The sequence below is a fragment of the Patella vulgata genome, chromosome 2, assembly GCF_932274485.2.
Source record: "Patella vulgata chromosome 2, xgPatVulg1.2, whole genome shotgun sequence".
NCBI lineage: Eukaryota > Metazoa > Mollusca > Gastropoda > Patellidae > Patella > Patella vulgata.
In genome coordinates, this window is record NC_065880.2 from 73,929,070 (window position 1) to 73,947,922 (window position 18,853).

At 34.6% G+C, this 18,853-nt stretch overlaps 1 protein-coding gene across 1 annotated transcript in view; it reads left to right on the top strand.

Annotated features, from left to right (window-relative positions):
• Positions 1–18,853, top strand: part of LOC126812554 (DNA polymerase zeta catalytic subunit) — a 47,729-nt gene that overhangs the window by 23,650 nt on the left and 5,226 nt on the right. Inside the window, exons 15-30 of the mRNA XM_050539009.2 lie at positions 1,564–1,679; positions 2,563–2,681; positions 3,178–3,296; positions 5,795–5,936; positions 6,363–6,613; positions 7,127–7,184; positions 9,009–9,088; positions 10,807–10,876; positions 11,650–11,757; positions 13,157–13,266; positions 14,235–14,349; positions 14,866–15,003; positions 15,330–15,520; positions 16,438–16,665; positions 17,477–17,543; positions 18,505–18,666. Of these exons, the coding sequence (XP_050394966.2) occupies positions 1,564–1,679; positions 2,563–2,681; positions 3,178–3,296; positions 5,795–5,936; positions 6,363–6,613; positions 7,127–7,184; positions 9,009–9,088; positions 10,807–10,876; positions 11,650–11,757; positions 13,157–13,266; positions 14,235–14,349; positions 14,866–15,003; positions 15,330–15,520; positions 16,438–16,665; positions 17,477–17,543; positions 18,505–18,666 (2,074 nt within the window). The remainder of the gene's footprint in view (positions 1–1,563; positions 1,680–2,562; positions 2,682–3,177; positions 3,297–5,794; positions 5,937–6,362; positions 6,614–7,126; positions 7,185–9,008; positions 9,089–10,806; positions 10,877–11,649; positions 11,758–13,156; positions 13,267–14,234; positions 14,350–14,865; positions 15,004–15,329; positions 15,521–16,437; positions 16,666–17,476; positions 17,544–18,504; positions 18,667–18,853) is intronic.

Here is an 18,853-nt window from a genome sequence, read left to right on the forward strand (position 1 = left end):
ATTTACATGACTGTGATGAATTAACTTCTTACTAAAAGTAGTAATATTGGGTGGAAGAATCCCTGGTCTAAAAGTATTTATAGAGCGGGAGCCCAGGGGGTTAACCTAGCTGAAAAGTGTGCCAATTTTCTCCTATATGGTATCAATGCATGTATATCTGGTATCATCAGAATTTAAGTCTGCCAGGTTTCTGGTGGTGGGTTTGGTATTCCACGCCCAAAATGTCATGCCCCCCAACTAGGCTAGATTAGCTCAAAAGTGTACCACACGAAAATCTTACTGCAGTGTACCGTACATCTTCAGGTGTTACAAAAACACTCTGACAAACATTTTATAGTGGTGGGTAACCCCTGACAGAGCTATGTAATTGCCAGACATTTGTAGTGGTGGAGTATCCCTGACAAGAGTTATCTAATTTCCAGACTACAGATAGGCTAGATTAGCTGAAATCTGTACCACCTAAAACAGCTTTGGAGTTGTTCAGTACCACTACAGGAATCATGAATGACCACTGCCAGACAGTTTTGCAGTGGGTTACCCCTAACAGACACGCCCAAAATGCCACGGCCCCCCCCCACTACGATAGATTAACCGGCACTGTTCCCGTGGTTCAAAAAATTAAAAATTGTGCCAGGATGTGTAAAATACTAATAATACCTAGCATGTATGGAAGAGGCGATACCCTACGGTTGCAGGAACAATTTTTTTTTTCAAAAACGCATTTTTAGCCCCATAAAACGTTTTATGCCCAAAAATCAATTTCTTGTAACAGCAGTTTATCGCCTCTTCCATACATGCTAGGTATTAGTATTCTAAGCATCCTGGCTAAAAATTTAATTTTTTAGAACACGGGAACAGTGCCCGCTAATCTAGATTAGTTGTGGCCGTGGTGTTTTGGGGGTGTCTATTAGGGGTAACCCACCACACAAACTGTCTGGCAATGGTCATTCATGATTCCTGTGGTGGTACTGAACAACTCCAAAGCTGTTTTAGGTTTTACAGACTTCAGCTAATCTAGCCTAGCTATGGTTTGGAAATTAGATAACTCTTATCAGGGATACTCCACCACTACAAATTTCTGGCAATTACATAGCTCTGTCAGGGGTAAACCACCACTAGAAATGTCTGTCAGTGTGTTTTTGTAACACCTGAAGATGTACGGTACACTGCAGTACGATTTTCATGTGGTACACTTTTGAGCTAATCTAGCCTAGTTGGGGGGCATGAAATTTTGGGCGTGGAATACCACACCCACCACCAAAAACACAGCAGACTTACATTCTGATACCAGATATACATGCATTGATACCATATAGGAGAAAATTGGTACACTTTTCAGCTAGGTTGACCCCCTGGGCTCCTGGTCTATTGTTCTAACTAAGACACGTTTCGGGAGGGAGCCCTTATTACAATTTCCAACTGTCAGGGGACCTACGATGCACTTTTATCAAGTGATCCAAATATTATGGTTGGCTATTGATGGGATCCAAATATTATGGTTGGCTATTGATGTGATTCTGATGTTAGTTATTATATTATATGAGGACTTACTTTAAATTGTAGATGGGATCCTGATATATTGGTTGGCTATGAGATACAGATGCTATCATTAGGTTATATATTACAAAGAGCAGCACAACTTAGTTTAAATATCTGCCCCAAATTATCACGTTTACCTGGTAAGTATATGTACAATACAATTTATTGATATGTAGATGTCATAAATTTGATAATTCAGCAGACAAATAACAATTTGTAACTTAATCCACAGATGCCTTGATGCTAATTTGCATTGCCATCCCGGAAATTGAATTGCATTCATTCTAACTGAGCAATTAGGGTAAATCGTTTTGATAAAAACTGCGAATAGGTAAAATGGATTCCTGTTTGTAAAAACACCCACAGTACACCTTTTTGGGGTAATACATGTCTGCGTCACAATGAAAGTATGTCATAATGGTAACAAAAACTGAGATCATGTGTAGGGACACTCATACAATTACACTGCTGTCTTGGAAAAATTCTACCACTAATATCCCACACATTCAAATTGTCAGTTTTTGTTTCTTTACATTCTTTACATCAGTTATGATCTGTAGGTGGTTTAAATACAAGCATTCTGTCATTACGTATGTATTAGTTAAATAAAGCCTATCAAAGTTTCGCTGATTTCTGAAAATTATTTGCAGAGTTACTGCCATTTATTACTTTACAAATTCTTATGAATGTTCTCTCTTGAGTCAATGCAGGACGGAGGGGCTGTCTAGTCGTTCAGATGGGACAAAAAACCGAGGTCCCGTGTACACATTGGCGTGCACGTAAAAGATCCCTTGACAGTTGGAATTCGATATAAGAGTAGGCCGTAGTGCCGCTGTCCGGGCAAAATTTCCCTCATAGCACACTGTATGGCGTATGCCCGTCTTCATTAGCCCAGGTTAGGAGCAGAACAGTAGGACGTTAAACCCCATTTCATTTCATTTCATTTTCTCTTGAGTCAGCTACAGGTCACATTGAGATGAAATAATTCTGTACTGACATAATTTCATGTAATTTTTATTTTAGACTGTAAAGAAGGCAATCGTTTTAGTGCTGAGAAAGATAAATGGGGAGCTGATCATAATTCCGAGATACATATTGCTGGCCGCATTGTTTTAAACTTGTGGAGAATTTTACGTCATGAGGTAATCATCATCCCAATGAAGATGAGTACACTGTAATCATCCCAATATACATCAGTACAGTGTAATCATTCCAAAAAACATGGGTACACTGTGTATTCATCTCAATATACAAGCATACACTGTGTAGCCTTCCCAATAAACATGGGTACTCTGTGTATTCACCCCAATATACATGGGTACACAGTGTAACCTGCCCAATAAACATGGGTACACTGTATATTCATCTCAATATACATGTAATCTTCCCAATAAACATGGGAACACTGTGATCATCCCAATAGTACTTCGGTACACAGTAATCATCCCAATAATATACATTGGTACACTGTTGTCATCCCAAGAAATATTTATATATATTGTTCAATCCCAGTTTTGGCCAAAAGAGTTTCTGGAGATATTCCTGTGTGATTTTCCCTTGTCAGTCATTCAGAACAGAGAGCTTGGGAAGCAGAAAACTAGGATGTTAAACCCCATTTTATTTCATATATATTTTCAGGTTACATTAAATATTTATGATTTTGAGAATGTCGCACATCATGTTTTACATCAACGTATACCACTGTATTCCTTCCGTTCCTTAACTACATGGTTTAATCATAGAACACATCTTTACAGGTAATTATAGGCTTTTATATCAACTAACATATAAATCTGATTAAAATACAGATCTACATTTCATTTCCTTTTTATACGCCCACATTGAAATGTGGTCGTATATTGTCGTCGCCCCCGTCCGTCCGTCCGGCGTCCACAATTGCTTGTGGACGCTCTAGAGGCTAAAGTTAATATCTGATTGACTTTAAATTTATACACAGTGTTTAAGGTCCTGAGACGAAGAAGCCTATTGATTTTCAGCGAATTCCGATAATTACTGCCAGAGTTATGGCCCTTGATCACTTTGAAAAATCTTGTGGACGCTCTAGAGGCCAAAGTTAATATCCAATTGACCTTAAGTTTGTACACAGTGTTTGAGGTCATGAGACAAAGAAGCCTATTGATTTTCAACGATTTCCGATAATTACTGCCAGAGTTATGGCCCTTGATCACTTCAAAAAATCTTGTGGACGCTCTAAAGGCCATAGTTAATATCCGATTGACATTAAATTCATACACAGTGTTTAAGGTCATAAGATGATGAAGCCTGTTGGTTTTCAGCGATTTCTGATAATTACTGCTAGAGTTATGGCCCTTGATCAATTCAAAAAATCTTGTGGATGCTCTAGAAGCCAAAGTTAATATTCGATTGACTTTAAATTTATATACAGTGTTTATGGTCATGAGACGAAGAAGCCTGTTGATTTTCAGCGATTTTCAATATTTGCTGCCAGAGTTATGGCCCTTGATCACTTTGAAAAATCTTGTGGACGCTCTAGAGGCCAAAGTTAATATCCGATTGACTTTCAATTTATACACAGTGTTTAAGGTCATGAGACGAAGAAGTCTATTGATTTTCAGCGATTTCCGATAATTACTGGGAGAGTTATAGCCCTTGATCACTTCAAAAAATCTTGTGGATGCTCTAGAGTCTAAAGTTAATATCCGATTGATTTTAAATTTATACACAGTGTTTGAGGTCATGAGACGAAGATTCCTATTGATTTTCAACGATTTCCGATAATTACTGCCAAAGTTATGGCCCTTGAAAACTTTGCAAAATCTTGTGGACGCTCTAGAGGCTAAAGTTATCATCTGATTGACTTCAGATTGATACACAGAGTTTAAGATCAAGTATATTGATTTTCAATGAATTTTTATGTCTTGAACAGTTAAATCCATGATATTAAAAGCTTTGCATACAAAACGTTAGCATGGGGAAGAACTTTATAAAAACCAAACAAATTCTAATAGTTTTCTGATAATTACTTCGTGAGTTGTTGCTCTTAATCAGATTTTAGTGTATTATAAATGTTTCATATGCGACAACCCTTGTTGACTGCCCGGACGATTTAGCTGCTGTGGGCGTATGTTTCGTTGCCTGGCAAACTATCTTTTTATACTGTCAATGGCCCGGAAGCTTATTGACGCTATTTCCTGAAGCTGACAAACGATTTCTGTTGACCTAATTCTGGCCTCTATTAACCTTAACTAAAAATGTCCAACAAGCAAAATTTTGAAGTAACACCCCTGAAAACAAAATCAAAATACAAATGCTAGATAATCTCCTGGGCTGGATTCAGTGGGATTTAAAACAGGCTGATCAATTCTGTCTGCCCACAAAAAAATGGCTGTGGATTTATACATAGGGAGCAGCATAGGTTGCTGAAATTTCTATTCAACACATCTTTCTAAATATTGAACGGAATTGAACCATGTTTTGACTATTAGATATTATACTTTCACAATATTGTAGTTTACAAGGGAATCCTTATTGTTCTAACATGAGACAATGAGACTTTGATAAAATAATTATGTCAAAATTTTGATTCAAACTAGATCTATTAAGATGGCAGATGGGGATAATCAACAATTTCTTGTTTTGTTTTGTTTTTGATACTTTCTCAAGTTTTCACTTTATCATACCATGATATGCATAGTATCTTTGCACAGATCTGAATGAAATTATGCCTTAGGTAGTTGATTGTGTATTACTGAAAGAAGGTACGTCTTCATTGTTGATGCAAGTCATTGTTAAGGGAAATGGTCTCTTTTCACTGGTTCAGTTAAGCAGGTTGAATCAATTGTATTGATATTAATAAACATATTAGTGAGTGTAGGAGGACCATAGTACATGCAAAACAAAATCGATAAGACAAACATGCAGACAAGACAAACTAACATGTACACAAGTCATTGCCAGAAATAAACAACAAAATCAAATGGAGTGAATGGATCGAGGCAACAGCTGTAAGCGTCCATTGCACTGTAGGTTAAGTTTGTAGGACAAAGAAGATAAACCATCATTGCCGCTGCAAGTTATTGCTTAGGGAAATGCTCAATAAGTGATGTGTTTCAGATGTCCAGTCCTTGATAAAAGGCAAAAATGATCAAACTAGCTGGCTTAGTGCAGAAAAATAAGACATTATATTGAATCCCATTTTCTTTCGTGGAATCTGTATTATATGAATTTGTATTATAATGTTATAAAGTAGAGAATATTTAATTCTATATTACAGATGGCGTGTTATAGATCATTATACGATACGAGTTAAAGCTATATTACAAATAATAGATCAGTTAGATCTTATTGGACAAACAAGTGAATTTGCTCGAGTATTTGGAATAGAATTTTATGATGTTTTATCGAGAGGTTCACAGGTAAATGGTGTTTTATTTCCTTCTTCTCTGAATTCTTTGGATTATATCTAAATTGGTAGCGTGTTTCTGTACCATTATCAATCATTTATTATAATGTGTCGTCTTCATTAGTCAAAGTGGTGGGGTGGCCGAATGGTTAACGCCCATGCATTGTATCATAATGTCTGTCAATGAGTCAAGTGGCATGGTTTCGATTTCCCGCTTGTAGGTGACAAGGAGTAACTGTAAGGTCGCCTGTCCAACCTCTTGGGTTTTCTCCAGGCACTCTGGGTTCCTACCAATGCTAAAGACCCCATGTGCATGCAAATTATTGAAATAAAATTGAACCATATGTTAGTCTTGAAATGACCTAGTTAAACCTATTTGTACAATTATGTTATTGTAATTATATAATAGTTAACTTATTATGATATTTGATATTTACAGTATCGAGTAGAATCTATGATGTTACGACTGGCAAAACCAATGAATTTTATACCTGTGTCACCAGGTGTTCATCAACGTGCTCGAATGAGGGCACCAGAATGTATACCGTTAACTTTAGAACCAGATTCCAAATTTTACACCAACCCTGTAGTAGTCCTAGATTTCCAGTCTTTATATCCATCCATAATGATAGCCTACAACTATTGTTTTTCTACCTGTCTAGGTAGATTGGAAAGACTTGCTAAAGCTCAGTAAGTATATTAAAATTTAACAAATTTATGTTATTTTGTCTTACAATAATATTTGGTTTTATCCAATTCAATGTTTGTGTTAAATAGGAGAGGAAACGCTTTTCTCCCCCAGTTAGCTAATGAAATAGGGTATAACGTCCAGCTTTTCTTCCCCAACAGGCTAATGAAGACGGGCAATGTGTTATGACAGAAATTTTGCCCAGATAACGGCCTTACATTCTCTTCTTATTTCCAGTTTCAATTGTTAGTGGACAGCTGTTCTTGGCCCCTTTTGTCTTGCAGCACTGATAAGGGGGAAACAAGGCTGGGAATCGTGTGGAACATTTTCAACCAACACTGGCATCAGACCCCGTAACTCCAGGTTTATGAGCCAGTACCATTCATTACACACTTAGCCACCCCTCTGAGCGTGTGTTAAACTGAGAATATACTAATCAATAGACTTTTAACTGATTTTCCATGTACTCTGTGTTATTACCTTATTTTGACACATATATAATTGTTTATTTACAGTGATGGACAGTTTGAATTTGGTTGTACATCTTTAAAATTATCACCATCAGTTATCCGAGTATGTATATAAGATGATTTTATCTCAGACTAAAAAATTGTCTTCTTAAATGTTGAGTTAATCAGAAACTCTGAACATAAATAAATCCCAAATGCACTCAGGAAACAACACTTGAATTATATAATCTTTGATTGGCATTCAGGGATTTAACTTAATATAACACATTGTGTTATAACCATATATGCCGGTCGAGACCTGCGGCTGTGGCAAATGACCGTTCCTAGATCTGACCTAACGGTCATTTTGCACGCCGGAAAGAGAGTCTTTTTTTCCAAAACCCAATTTTCAAACATGGCTACGATCGACCTCCACTTTGTAACTATACAAGAATGCACACGTATAGAAGCCAATCTCATGATTGGTGTTATAGAGTTGTATAAATACAATAGTCGTCAACAGATTATACTGAGTGGTGTGTTGATAATTAATGATGAGTTTCTGGTAGAGAACAATAAAAGTTAATTGATAAGTGGGAATCTAATCAACGCGTGAAGTGGTCCATTGTCAATCATTCACGTATTGTCCACGTGTCAGAAGGATTTTCAACATCAAAGCTGTTTACCGCTATTACGTTCAGGCACGATGTAAACGAGGTTATTATGAGCTTCGAAAAAAGGCAATTGATATAAAATACTGCTCTTCGCATCCAACCAACTGTCATAAAAATAAAAACAGCATAGAAATTACAGAAGTCCTCAACAACGTACATGTACGTGTTGGGAGAAAAATGCATTTATAAATTTTTATAGCGACATTATGGCCTTGTGGAAATTGTAGAAATAAAATCTAGAGAAAAGTTAACTTGCTTACCGAAAAATTAAGAAAATTACGTATTCCAGTTCTATTGTGCAGCGATATTGATAATTCCATGTGTAGAAAATATGTCGTGTATATACGGTTACTCTTACACACGACGATATTCTAGGGGACGCTAGTGTCATTAGCTGGGAAGTTAGTTATCTGTTAGTCATTTAGTTATACATTATTAGGATTTACGTCACAATTCTGCGACCCTTAATTCCGTAAGAGATGGTCTTAAAATCAATAAATGTGAGAAATATGCCGTGGATAATTATATATTTATCTTCATATCGAAGTTATTGTGTTACAACTCAAAATTATCCAGGTCAGTGTATTTACTATGGAGCACGTGGTAATTACGTGTGAGCTACTGAAATGGTTTTTCTACGGCCAATTCAACTATTTCGTTATTTAAGTAGCCAAAATGGAATATTTAATTAATTAATAAATAATTATCATAAGCCTTACTAATATGTCATTTTTAAATCAAATATATTTTTTTTTGTGTACCCCATGGTGACAAAGTGGTATCGACACTTGAATTCACAATACCATACCTTGAATAAAAAACATGAAATATGAATTTACTTTGAAAAGTTTTTGTGCGTTATCAAAAATGACCGGTAGTGAAAATTTTGAAGTGGAAGCCCTGGTTATAACATTTGAATTATTTGTAAATTATAACATTATTTGTAAAATATAACATTATTTGTAAAATATAACATTATTTGTAAAATATAACATTATTTATAAAATATAACATTATTTATAAAATTTAACATTTTTTTGTAAAATATAAAATTATTTGTAAAATATAAAATTATTTGTAAAATATAAAATTATTTGTAAAATATAAAATTATTTGTAAAATATAAAATTATTTGTAAAATATAAAATTATTTGTAAAATATAACATTATTTGTAAAATATTAGCTAAGAAGTTTGAACTATACTTTAAAATCAATTTGAATCTTTGTTAAACTACATGTAGCAGTACTTAATTTATATTGATTCTATTTACAGAAATTAAAAGATGATGTGACTATTTCACCAAATGGAGTTGTTTTTGCAAATGAATCAGTTAGAAAGGGAGTTATATCAAAGTAAGAGATCTTACATGTTTTATTTGTGTTGGTCCGGTGGCCATTTGCTCATTTTATGTGTACATAGCATTAGCTACAGGTGCTTGAATGTATGAGAAAATATTACATTATGGAGCTGTGGACATTTGTTACTTTAATGTGAACATAACATATATATTAGCTATCTCTACATGAATGTAAGTGAAAGTATTACATTGTAGAGCTTTGGAGATCTTAAAGGCCACCGGAAAAGCATCAATTTTTTTTTAAATAATGCAAGTAATTATGTCAACATATCCTTTCCATAAGTATAACCTGAACCCGAACGTCAATATTACCTGCAACAGGTAATTTTCAACATTAGTAATTTCCGCCGTTCTCCGTGGGTAGTCGGAACTTTCCGTCAATAAGCAATCCGTGACGTCATTTTAGTCCTTCTGCACATAGAAATATAGACTAGAATATAAGCAGAAGGACTAAAATGACGTCACATTTACGGAAAGTTACGACTACCCACAGAGAATGGCGGAAATTACTAATGTTGAAATTTACCCGTTGCAGGTAATATTGACGTTTGGATTCGTGTTATACTTATGGAAAGGATATGTTGACATAATTACTTGCATTATTTAAAAAATTTATGAACCTTTTCCGGTGACCTTTAATTTGGGATGTGTGACTTATTGAGAGAGAGAGAAATGGGGTTTAACGTCCACTCGACACAAACTAGGTCATTCGGGACTTACACATGGTTTAATTTTATTTCATTAATTCGCTTGCACGCAGGGGTCTTTAACAGTAGGAGGAAATCGAAGGACCTGGAGAAAACCCATGAGTTTGGACAGGCAACGAACTCCTTGTCACGTACAAATGGAGAATCGAAACCACGCCACTTGACTTGATGACAGACCTTATGATGCAATGCGCACATTAACCACTCGGCCACCCCACCCCTGGTGGCTTATTGAGTAAGGATATCCTGAGTTCAGTCTCGGGTGTTGACTGAGAAAGTTACTCGGGATTTTCCGGTGTGGCCTCCAATTGGTCCTGATGTAGGACGGAAGGTCTGGTGTGTAGTTGCTGAGATGTGGCTAAAGCGGAGGTTCCGTGGACATGGTGTGCACATAAAGGAACCCTTGACAGTTGGAAATCAAAATAACTGTTGGACGTCGCACCACTGTCCAAACAAAATTTACCTCATAGCACACTGCTTGACTTAAGCCCAGTCGATGCAGAAAAGTATAATGTTAAATCCCCTTTCATTTCATTTAAATCTTAAATTTTTTACTTCTTAAAAATACATTATGGGAGATTTGATAACGAGTTGGCAGTTCTCACTATAATAGTTAAAAACTAGATAATGTAAAGGCAATTTGCTGAAAATTTCATTCAAATTGATCCACTATGAACTGAGAACTAAGCGGTTGAAATTTCCGGCTAGCCTTGATCATCATTACTAAAGTCAGTATGATAAACAGCATAGTCTCGATTATACATTTAATTGTTAAATCGTGAAGGAAAGTTATGCAGTAAATCGGCTCACAATCCACTAAAGATCGCAGGCTAGCAATGCCATCTAGAGTTGATTATGATCTGGATAGGTTAAATAATTTAGAAAATATTTCAGGCCTAAAGAAAGACCTGTAATAGACAGATTTAGCTCTTGCATAATGTATGTTTAATTATTTAGAAGATGACATTTATTGCATAAACAAGTTCATTGATTATTTTCTTTCTAGAATGGTGGAAGAAATATTAAATACAAGAATAATGGTGAAAAAAGCAATGAAAAATTATAAAGATGACAAGGTATAGATCATTTTAAATGAACACCTCATTACCACTATTATTTTCCAAGTTTACTTTGCTAAGATCTTTTGTTGTACATGTGTACTTGAATACAAGACTCTCTGTAGAGATAACGTTGCCTGTTTTATACATTAAGCTACATATGAGATGTTATTTTGCTACATGTGCTGACATGCTTCAAGATATGACATGACAGTTATTTTCATGCTTTATATGGTATAACTGATATAAATGTCATATATAATATATAACTTTCCCGTCATGGTTTACAATTATCTGTGGTGTAGAACAGAGAGCCTAGTAAGGAATAAGTGCCTAGTCATCCGGATGTGATGAAAAACCAAGTTCCAGTGTACACATCTAACTGTGATATGATTATTTTCAGACGTTATATCAGGTGTTAAATGTTAGATCTATCATGATTATTTTCAGACGTTATATCAGGTGTTAAATGTTAGATTTATCATGATTTTCAGACTTTAAATCTAATCTTAAATATTAGATCTATTATGATTATTTTCATTCATTATATCATGTTAAATCTATTATGATTATTTTCATTCATTATATCATGTTAAATCTATTATGATTATTTTCAAACGTTTATCGGATGTTAAGTGTTACATGTAGATCTATCATGATTATATAAATGTTATGTTTAAAATAATTATTTTCAGACGTTTATCGAATGTTAAATGTTAGAGCTTTTATGATTATTTTCATTCATTATATTGTATGATAAATGTTGAATCTATTATTATGATATTTTTCAGACATTATATCGGATGTTAAATGCAAGACAGCTAGGGTTAAAGTTAATAGCTAATGTAACATATGGGTATACTGGTGCTAATTTCTCTGGAAGAATGCCTTGTATAGAGGTGAGTTATTTATTCCCTTTGTTTATTGTTAATTTATTATCTTGTATAGAGGTGAGTTATAACCCCTTTCCTTAAAGTTAAAGATACATTATGGGAAATTAGATAAAGAGCTGGCAGTTCTCACTTTAATAGTTAAAAACTAGATAATGTAAAGGACATTTGCTGAAAATTTCAGTCAAATTGATCCACTCTGAACCAAGATTTTGGCGATTGAATTTTCGGCCTAGCCTCGATCATCATTACTAAAGTCGGTACGATAAAAAACATAATCTTGATTATCCATTTCATGATTAAATCATGAATGGAAGTCGAACAGCAAATCGGAACCTAATCCAATATACATCGCAGTCTAGCAATGACATTGAAAGTTGATTATGGTCTGGATAAATTAATTAATGTCTAATTAATAATTTAGATAACATTTCAAGCCCAAAGAAATACCTGCAATAGGCAGATTTAGCTCTTGCATAATGTATGATTGATTTTATAAACTGGATTTTCCACCCTACAATCCAAAGTGGATGCCATCTTTATTTGCTCCCTTGATATCATGAACTGGATTTCTCTATATTACAATCCAATGTTTATTTATAGGGTGGCCCACCATAAATAAATATCTCCAAATATCTCGACAATTACGCCACAATATTTATATATATGCCAAGCCTCAAATCAGTTTCACACAATTATAGTCACTAAATAAACGATCATGTTGTACTTAATAAGCTATGACCATTAATCATCTATAAATAATAGACTGAAAACTGGTTCCAAGTGTCGTTCATAACATCCAGACAATTTTGAGTAAAAGATAGGTTACGTGCCCTTGTTTTGAAATTAGTCTCGCTTAACCAGTCTATCGACCATTCTACGTCTGATTGACAGGTCGGGATAATCAAGACTACTTTTTTACGAAACATAACAGAAAGCTAGAACAAGAAATTGAATTTAGAAATAAGCACGTTAGCTAGCTCAACAATTGTTTTAAGAAGCTTGTAAAAGTAAAATGAAACTACTGCTAGTATCATGTTTCTGTCTAAACCGAGTGATTCAGAGATATTATTTGTACTAAACCAAAAGATGCCGCTCTTAACGGTACAGTTAATGATAAAGGGATTTAAAAAATAAAACGAACGTAATTTCTAAATCTGCTGTAATAACCAAGAAGCTTAATTTTACCGCTATTCAAAATCGTCAACAATAAATTTTTTACGGCTGTAATAGTTGATAGATTTGTAGAGAATTGCACGTGCCATGGCTATTTATAGTATCATACTGTCAGAAAGTTGGTCTAGACACGGCGAATGTGCACGCTTCAGTGGTAGTCTCGAACTATCAGCGGTGGACTGTATTTCTGTAGAGTGCATGGGTCACCCTATTATTTATTGTCTTGATGTAGGTTGGTGATAGTATTGTACGTAAAGCTAGAGAGTCTTTAGAACGAGCTATAAAACTGGTAGAAGACACACCAAGATGGGGTTCGAGAGTTGTTTATGGTGATACAGACAGGTGAAATATACTCTATAATTATTACACTTTTTATTCTTACTTATTATGGTCATGTTTTATTATTTACGTGACAAGGAGTAGGATCGCCTGCCAAACCCTGTGGGTTTTCTCCTGTTCCATTGGTTTCCTCCCACTGATAAAGACCCTACATGCAAGTGTCTTGTTGAAATAACATTGTACCATATGTAAGTCCAAAAATGACCTAGTTTGTGTTGAGTGAATGTTAGACTCTGATCTCATTCAACTTCCAAGATTTATCAAATAAATATTTTATCATAAAGTCATATTTAGTATTACTGATCTCATGAAAGTTGTATATATTAACATACATTTGTATAACATATGATATGGATCTATATATTAACATATAACATATGGTAAAGATGTATATCAGTGGCTAAGTGGGTAAGATGTTGGCTTGCTACCCTGGAGGTCGCGTGTTCGATTCCTGCATCGGTTGAGAAAGTTCATCTGGATTTTCCGACATGGTTTCCTCTTGTCAGTGGTGCAGGACGAAGGGCCTAATAGGGCAGCTGTCTAGTCATTCGAATGAGAAGAAAAAACAAGGTCCTGTGTATACATTGGCGTGCATGTAAAAAATCCCTTGGCAGTTGGAATTCGATATAAGAGTAGGCCATAGGTCCGCTGCTCGGGCAAACTTTCCCTCATAGTACACTGTATGGCGTATGCCTGTCTTCATTAGCCCAGTTGGAGCGGAACAGTAGGACATTAAACCCCATTTCATGATATAGATGTACATGTATATATATTAACATATAACATATGATATAAATAGTAACATTTGACATATAATATAAATGTATATATTAACATTTAACATATGATATAGATGCATATATATTAACATAATGAAATGAAATGGGGTTGAACATCCTACTACATTAATATATAACATAATGCTATAAATATATACATTAACATAAGATCTGATAAATTGTTTATTACAGTTTATTTATTGAGATGAAAGGTAAATCTAAAGATGAAGCTTTTGTAATTGGTCAAGAAATAGCAGATGCTGTAACTAACATGTACCCTAAACCAATGAAACTCAAATTTGAGAAGGTATGAATGAAATATTATATTTGATGTAGAATATGTAATCGTATCTAAATACGAAATGATATTCTTTCTTTTTCAATTTTTTATTTTTGTTGAAAGTTTTATCATTATAACTCAAATTTGAGAAGGTATGAATGAAATATTTATATTTGATGTAGAATATGTAATCGTATCTAAATACGAAATGATATTCTTTCTTTTTCTATTTTTTATTTTTGTTGAAAGTTTTATCATTATAACTATATTTTTTTTTTTTATTAGAAATTGGTTTGTTGTGTACTCAAATCCAAACTTGGAGAAAGAGTGTTTGGTAGAGTTCTTTCAAAAGACAAGAATAAATTACTAACTGCTATATAGAATATATCCTAATATATTAATTTTCAAGAAATGTCTAAAAACGGAATATTTTAGAATTAATTATTATGATTGTTCTGCTTGTTGTTGTCTATGTTACGTGACAGAGCAGTCAAATTGATGGAATCTTCAGTCCACTAGAAAGTTATTATTATTTAATTATAGGTATATTTACCATGTGTTCTACAGACCAAGAAACGTTATGTAGGTTTTATGTATGAAACACCGGATCAGAAGGAACCAGTATTTGACGCTAAAGGTATAGAAACAGTCCGTAGAGATAACTGTGCTGCCGTTTCTAAGGTACATATTCTACTATTTTATACATATAGTAACAATTCAAACCATTATTCGATTGGTTCTTTTTTTCTAAATTTGTCCTAAATTTGAAGTGATATTTCCTTAAAAGTAAATGTGCTTGATGCGAAAACATAAAGATGTCAATGTACCGTTTACAAAGGGAGCAGTAGAGATTAATGGAATCTCAGTTGAGATATATGGAATTGAACCATGTATGGATAGATTCAACTTTTCACAATATTGTAGTTTGCAAGGGTTTTTGATATCGCTCAGGGACTTGTAAGGATTTAAGTATATTTGTTTATAAGTATTAGATGTTATATTTGTAGGTATTAGAAAGATGTATAAAGCTATTATTTACAACACGAGATATATCTCAAGTTAAACAGTATGTTGTGAGACAATGTCAGAAGTTATTAGAAGGTAAAGTCAGTCTACAGGATTGTGTTTTTGCCAAAGAATATCGTGGAATGTCTGGATATAAACCTGGTGCTTGTGTTCCAGCTCTACAGATAGCTAGGTATGGACACAAATGGGGTTTAACGTTCTACTATTCTGTTCCGACTGGACTAATGAAGACGGGCATACACTAAAATGGCGTTTAACGTTCTACTATTCTGTTCCGACTGGACTAATGAAGACGGGCATACACCATACAGTGTGCTGTGAGGGAAATTTTGCCACGACAGCAGCACTATGTCCTACTCTTATTTCGAATTTCAACTGTCAAGGATTCTTTTACGTGCACGCCAATGTGTACATGGGACCTCAGTTTTTCATCCCATATAAATGACTAGACATCTCTCTGTCCTGCACTACTGACAAGTGAAAACGGCGCCTGAAAATCATATGGAAATTTTTCGGCTAACACTGGGAATGAACCTGAGACCTTCAATATAGAAAGCCAGCGTCTTACTCACTGAGCCACTGCTGCTCCCCGCTAGTCATGGATACAAATATCTAGATAAATATACAAATATCTAGGATAAACAAATAACATCAATTGGGACGTTTATTTTTGAACAGTAGTCGGGTAATTAAACGCTTGTAAATTGGATACCCATTATCACTAAACATGATAATTCCTTTACAGCTAGCTAGACAATTACTCGTTTTTTCGAATCCCGGGTTGTACGTGGCAAGGAGTAGGGTCGCCTGTCCAACCTCGTGGGTTTTCTCCGGGTCCTCCGGTTTCCTCCCACTGCTAAAGACCCCTATGCGCAAGCGAATTATGTAAATAAAATTAAACCATATGTTAGTCCCGAAATGATCTAGTTTGTGTCGAGTGGACGTTAAACCCCATTTCTTTCTCTCTCTCTCTCTCTCTCTAGACAATTACTATATTTATTCAGTAATCATTACTTGTATTGTTTTACTCAAGTTAAACTAACATTATTTTATATTTACCATTTCAAATTAAATTGTTTTCTTGTATAGAAAAAGAATTCGAACTGATCCTCGATCTGAACCTAGAACTGGAGAACGTGTTCCGTACATCATAGTATATGGTAGCCCCGGTCTTCCATTAATACAGTTAGTCAGGGAACCAAGGGACATGTTAGCAGATCCTACCTTACGTTTAAATGGAACTTATTACATCACAAAACAGATATTACCACCGTTAAATAGATTATTCTCTTTAATTGGTGTTGATGTTTTCTCATGGTAAGTTATTATCGGTTTCTCTGTCCTAATGAATGTGGTTCTTCTCTCAAGCCAGCTTCTACTGTGATCTTCTGATAACATTGTCTTATATAATATCAAAATGACTCTTTCCATTAATTTCTCTATACCGATAAGTATGGGACTTCTCTAGATCTCGAGCCAACTTCAGCTATAGTCTACTGATCACATCATCTTTTAGAAAATCTAGATGATGACACTTTCCATAAATGTTAAAGCATAAATTTCATACTTAACTACAAATTTCTTATTGATTTTCATGGAAATAATTTAGACATTTACATTTGGGAAGTAGAGATTCATAGCTCATAATTTTTGATTTGATCATGACTCTTTTGGTTACCATGTTTGGGGAGTAGACATTTGTTCTTTATGTGGAATATCCTCTTCACATGTACTGATGTTACCCAACCCCAAAGGATTAGGGCAAGGTTACTTTAAAAGAGTCCATTTACGAGTTTACCCAATAGGATTGGGCTTAGGATACTTGAAAAGGGTCAGAGAGAGAGAGAGAGAGAAATGGCGTTTAACGTCCACTCGACACAAACCAGGTAATTTCGGGACTAACACATGGTTCAATTTTATTTCCACAATTCGCTTGCGCGTAGGGGTCTTTTAGCAGTGGGAGTTAACCGGATGAAAAGAGTCAAGTTATGAGTTTTCTCTATAGAGTTGGGGCAAAGGTACATTCAAAGGGCCAAATTAAGACTTTTTCATACATTTATGACTTTTTCTCCTCAACTGAAAGTTCTTCATTGGTATTATTCTTATGCATTATTTTACTTATTACTAGGTACCAAGATATGCCAAAAACTATTAGAATAGTTCCACAATCTGTTTCTGGTGTTGATGCTAAAAAGGTTGGAACCAGTTTTAATATTCAATTTGACATTTTGTCACATACCACCTCATCATTAGTTTTATTTGCTATTTGCTATATAGAACTAACTAAGCAAGGATTGAAATATAAAAGCTTTACTTAAACCAAATGATCAAAGCATTGTCAGAAAAAGCGCGCCTTGTATTGAATCTTAAAATTAGTAAGTGAACTATTGCTTATATGGATAGGAAGTGATCAAAGCCTTGTCGGAAAAAGTGCATCTTGAATTAAATCTTAAAATTAGTAAGTGAATCATTGCGTATATCATGGAAAGAATTAAAGTTAGCTCCAGAGATTTGGTGCCTGAAATCAGAAAGATCTTTACCATAGGTTAGCTAATTTTGGTTGTAAACAGTGGTGTGCAGAGAATTTGTGATGCCCTTGATCAAATCCTTGCTTGTATGCCTCTAAGACTCAATTATAGGGCCTAGTAGTACTTAGAAATGTAAGAAAAGGAGACAATTTAAATATGATGAAATAAACTTTAATTCAGATATATAAGTAGGACAGCTTGCAGAGTTAACAGTGCGAGCAAAGAATTGGTGATGCCTGGGGCCAACTTGTTGATTCTATGTCTCCAAAGATTCAATTATAATGCTTAGTACTTAGAAATGTGAAAAAGGAAGACATATTAATATGTAAAAACAAATTAAATATATTTTTTATTTAAATTAAGTAGGGCAGCTCGTACACCAAAGTTAACAGCGGTAATTTCAAATTTCATTATGACTTAATTTAAGTTTCACTCTTTGATTAGATTCCCCCATAAAATGGATGCCCCCATGAAATGGATGCCCTTGGCCATCGCCCTCTGTGCCACTTCTCTGCACGCCACTGGTTGTACATTTGTAACACAGTTTGTAAGAGTGTTCAACAGTTTCTTTTAAATCTATACTTCAGGGTACAGTAGGATGTTAAACTCCATTTTATTTCTATTTCAGGGTACAATATCTCAGTATTTTGCTACATCTAATTGTCGAGTATGTGATGAACAGACTAAACAAGCTATATGTAGAAAGTGTATGAAAGAACCACAGATGGTGACTGTTGTTTTATCTGATAGAATAAGACAATGGGAGCGAATACATCATAGACTCTCACAGGTTTGTTATTAGCAAGAACTATTTTAAACAATGAAAGATTCACACAAAAAGTTAAAGATTCACAACAAAATGAAAAGGATTCACACAAAAAGTGAAAGATTCACACAAAAAGGGAATGATTCACTCAAAAAGGCAAAGATTTACACAAAACCTGACAAAAAGTGAAAGATTCTCCTTAAAAAGTGAA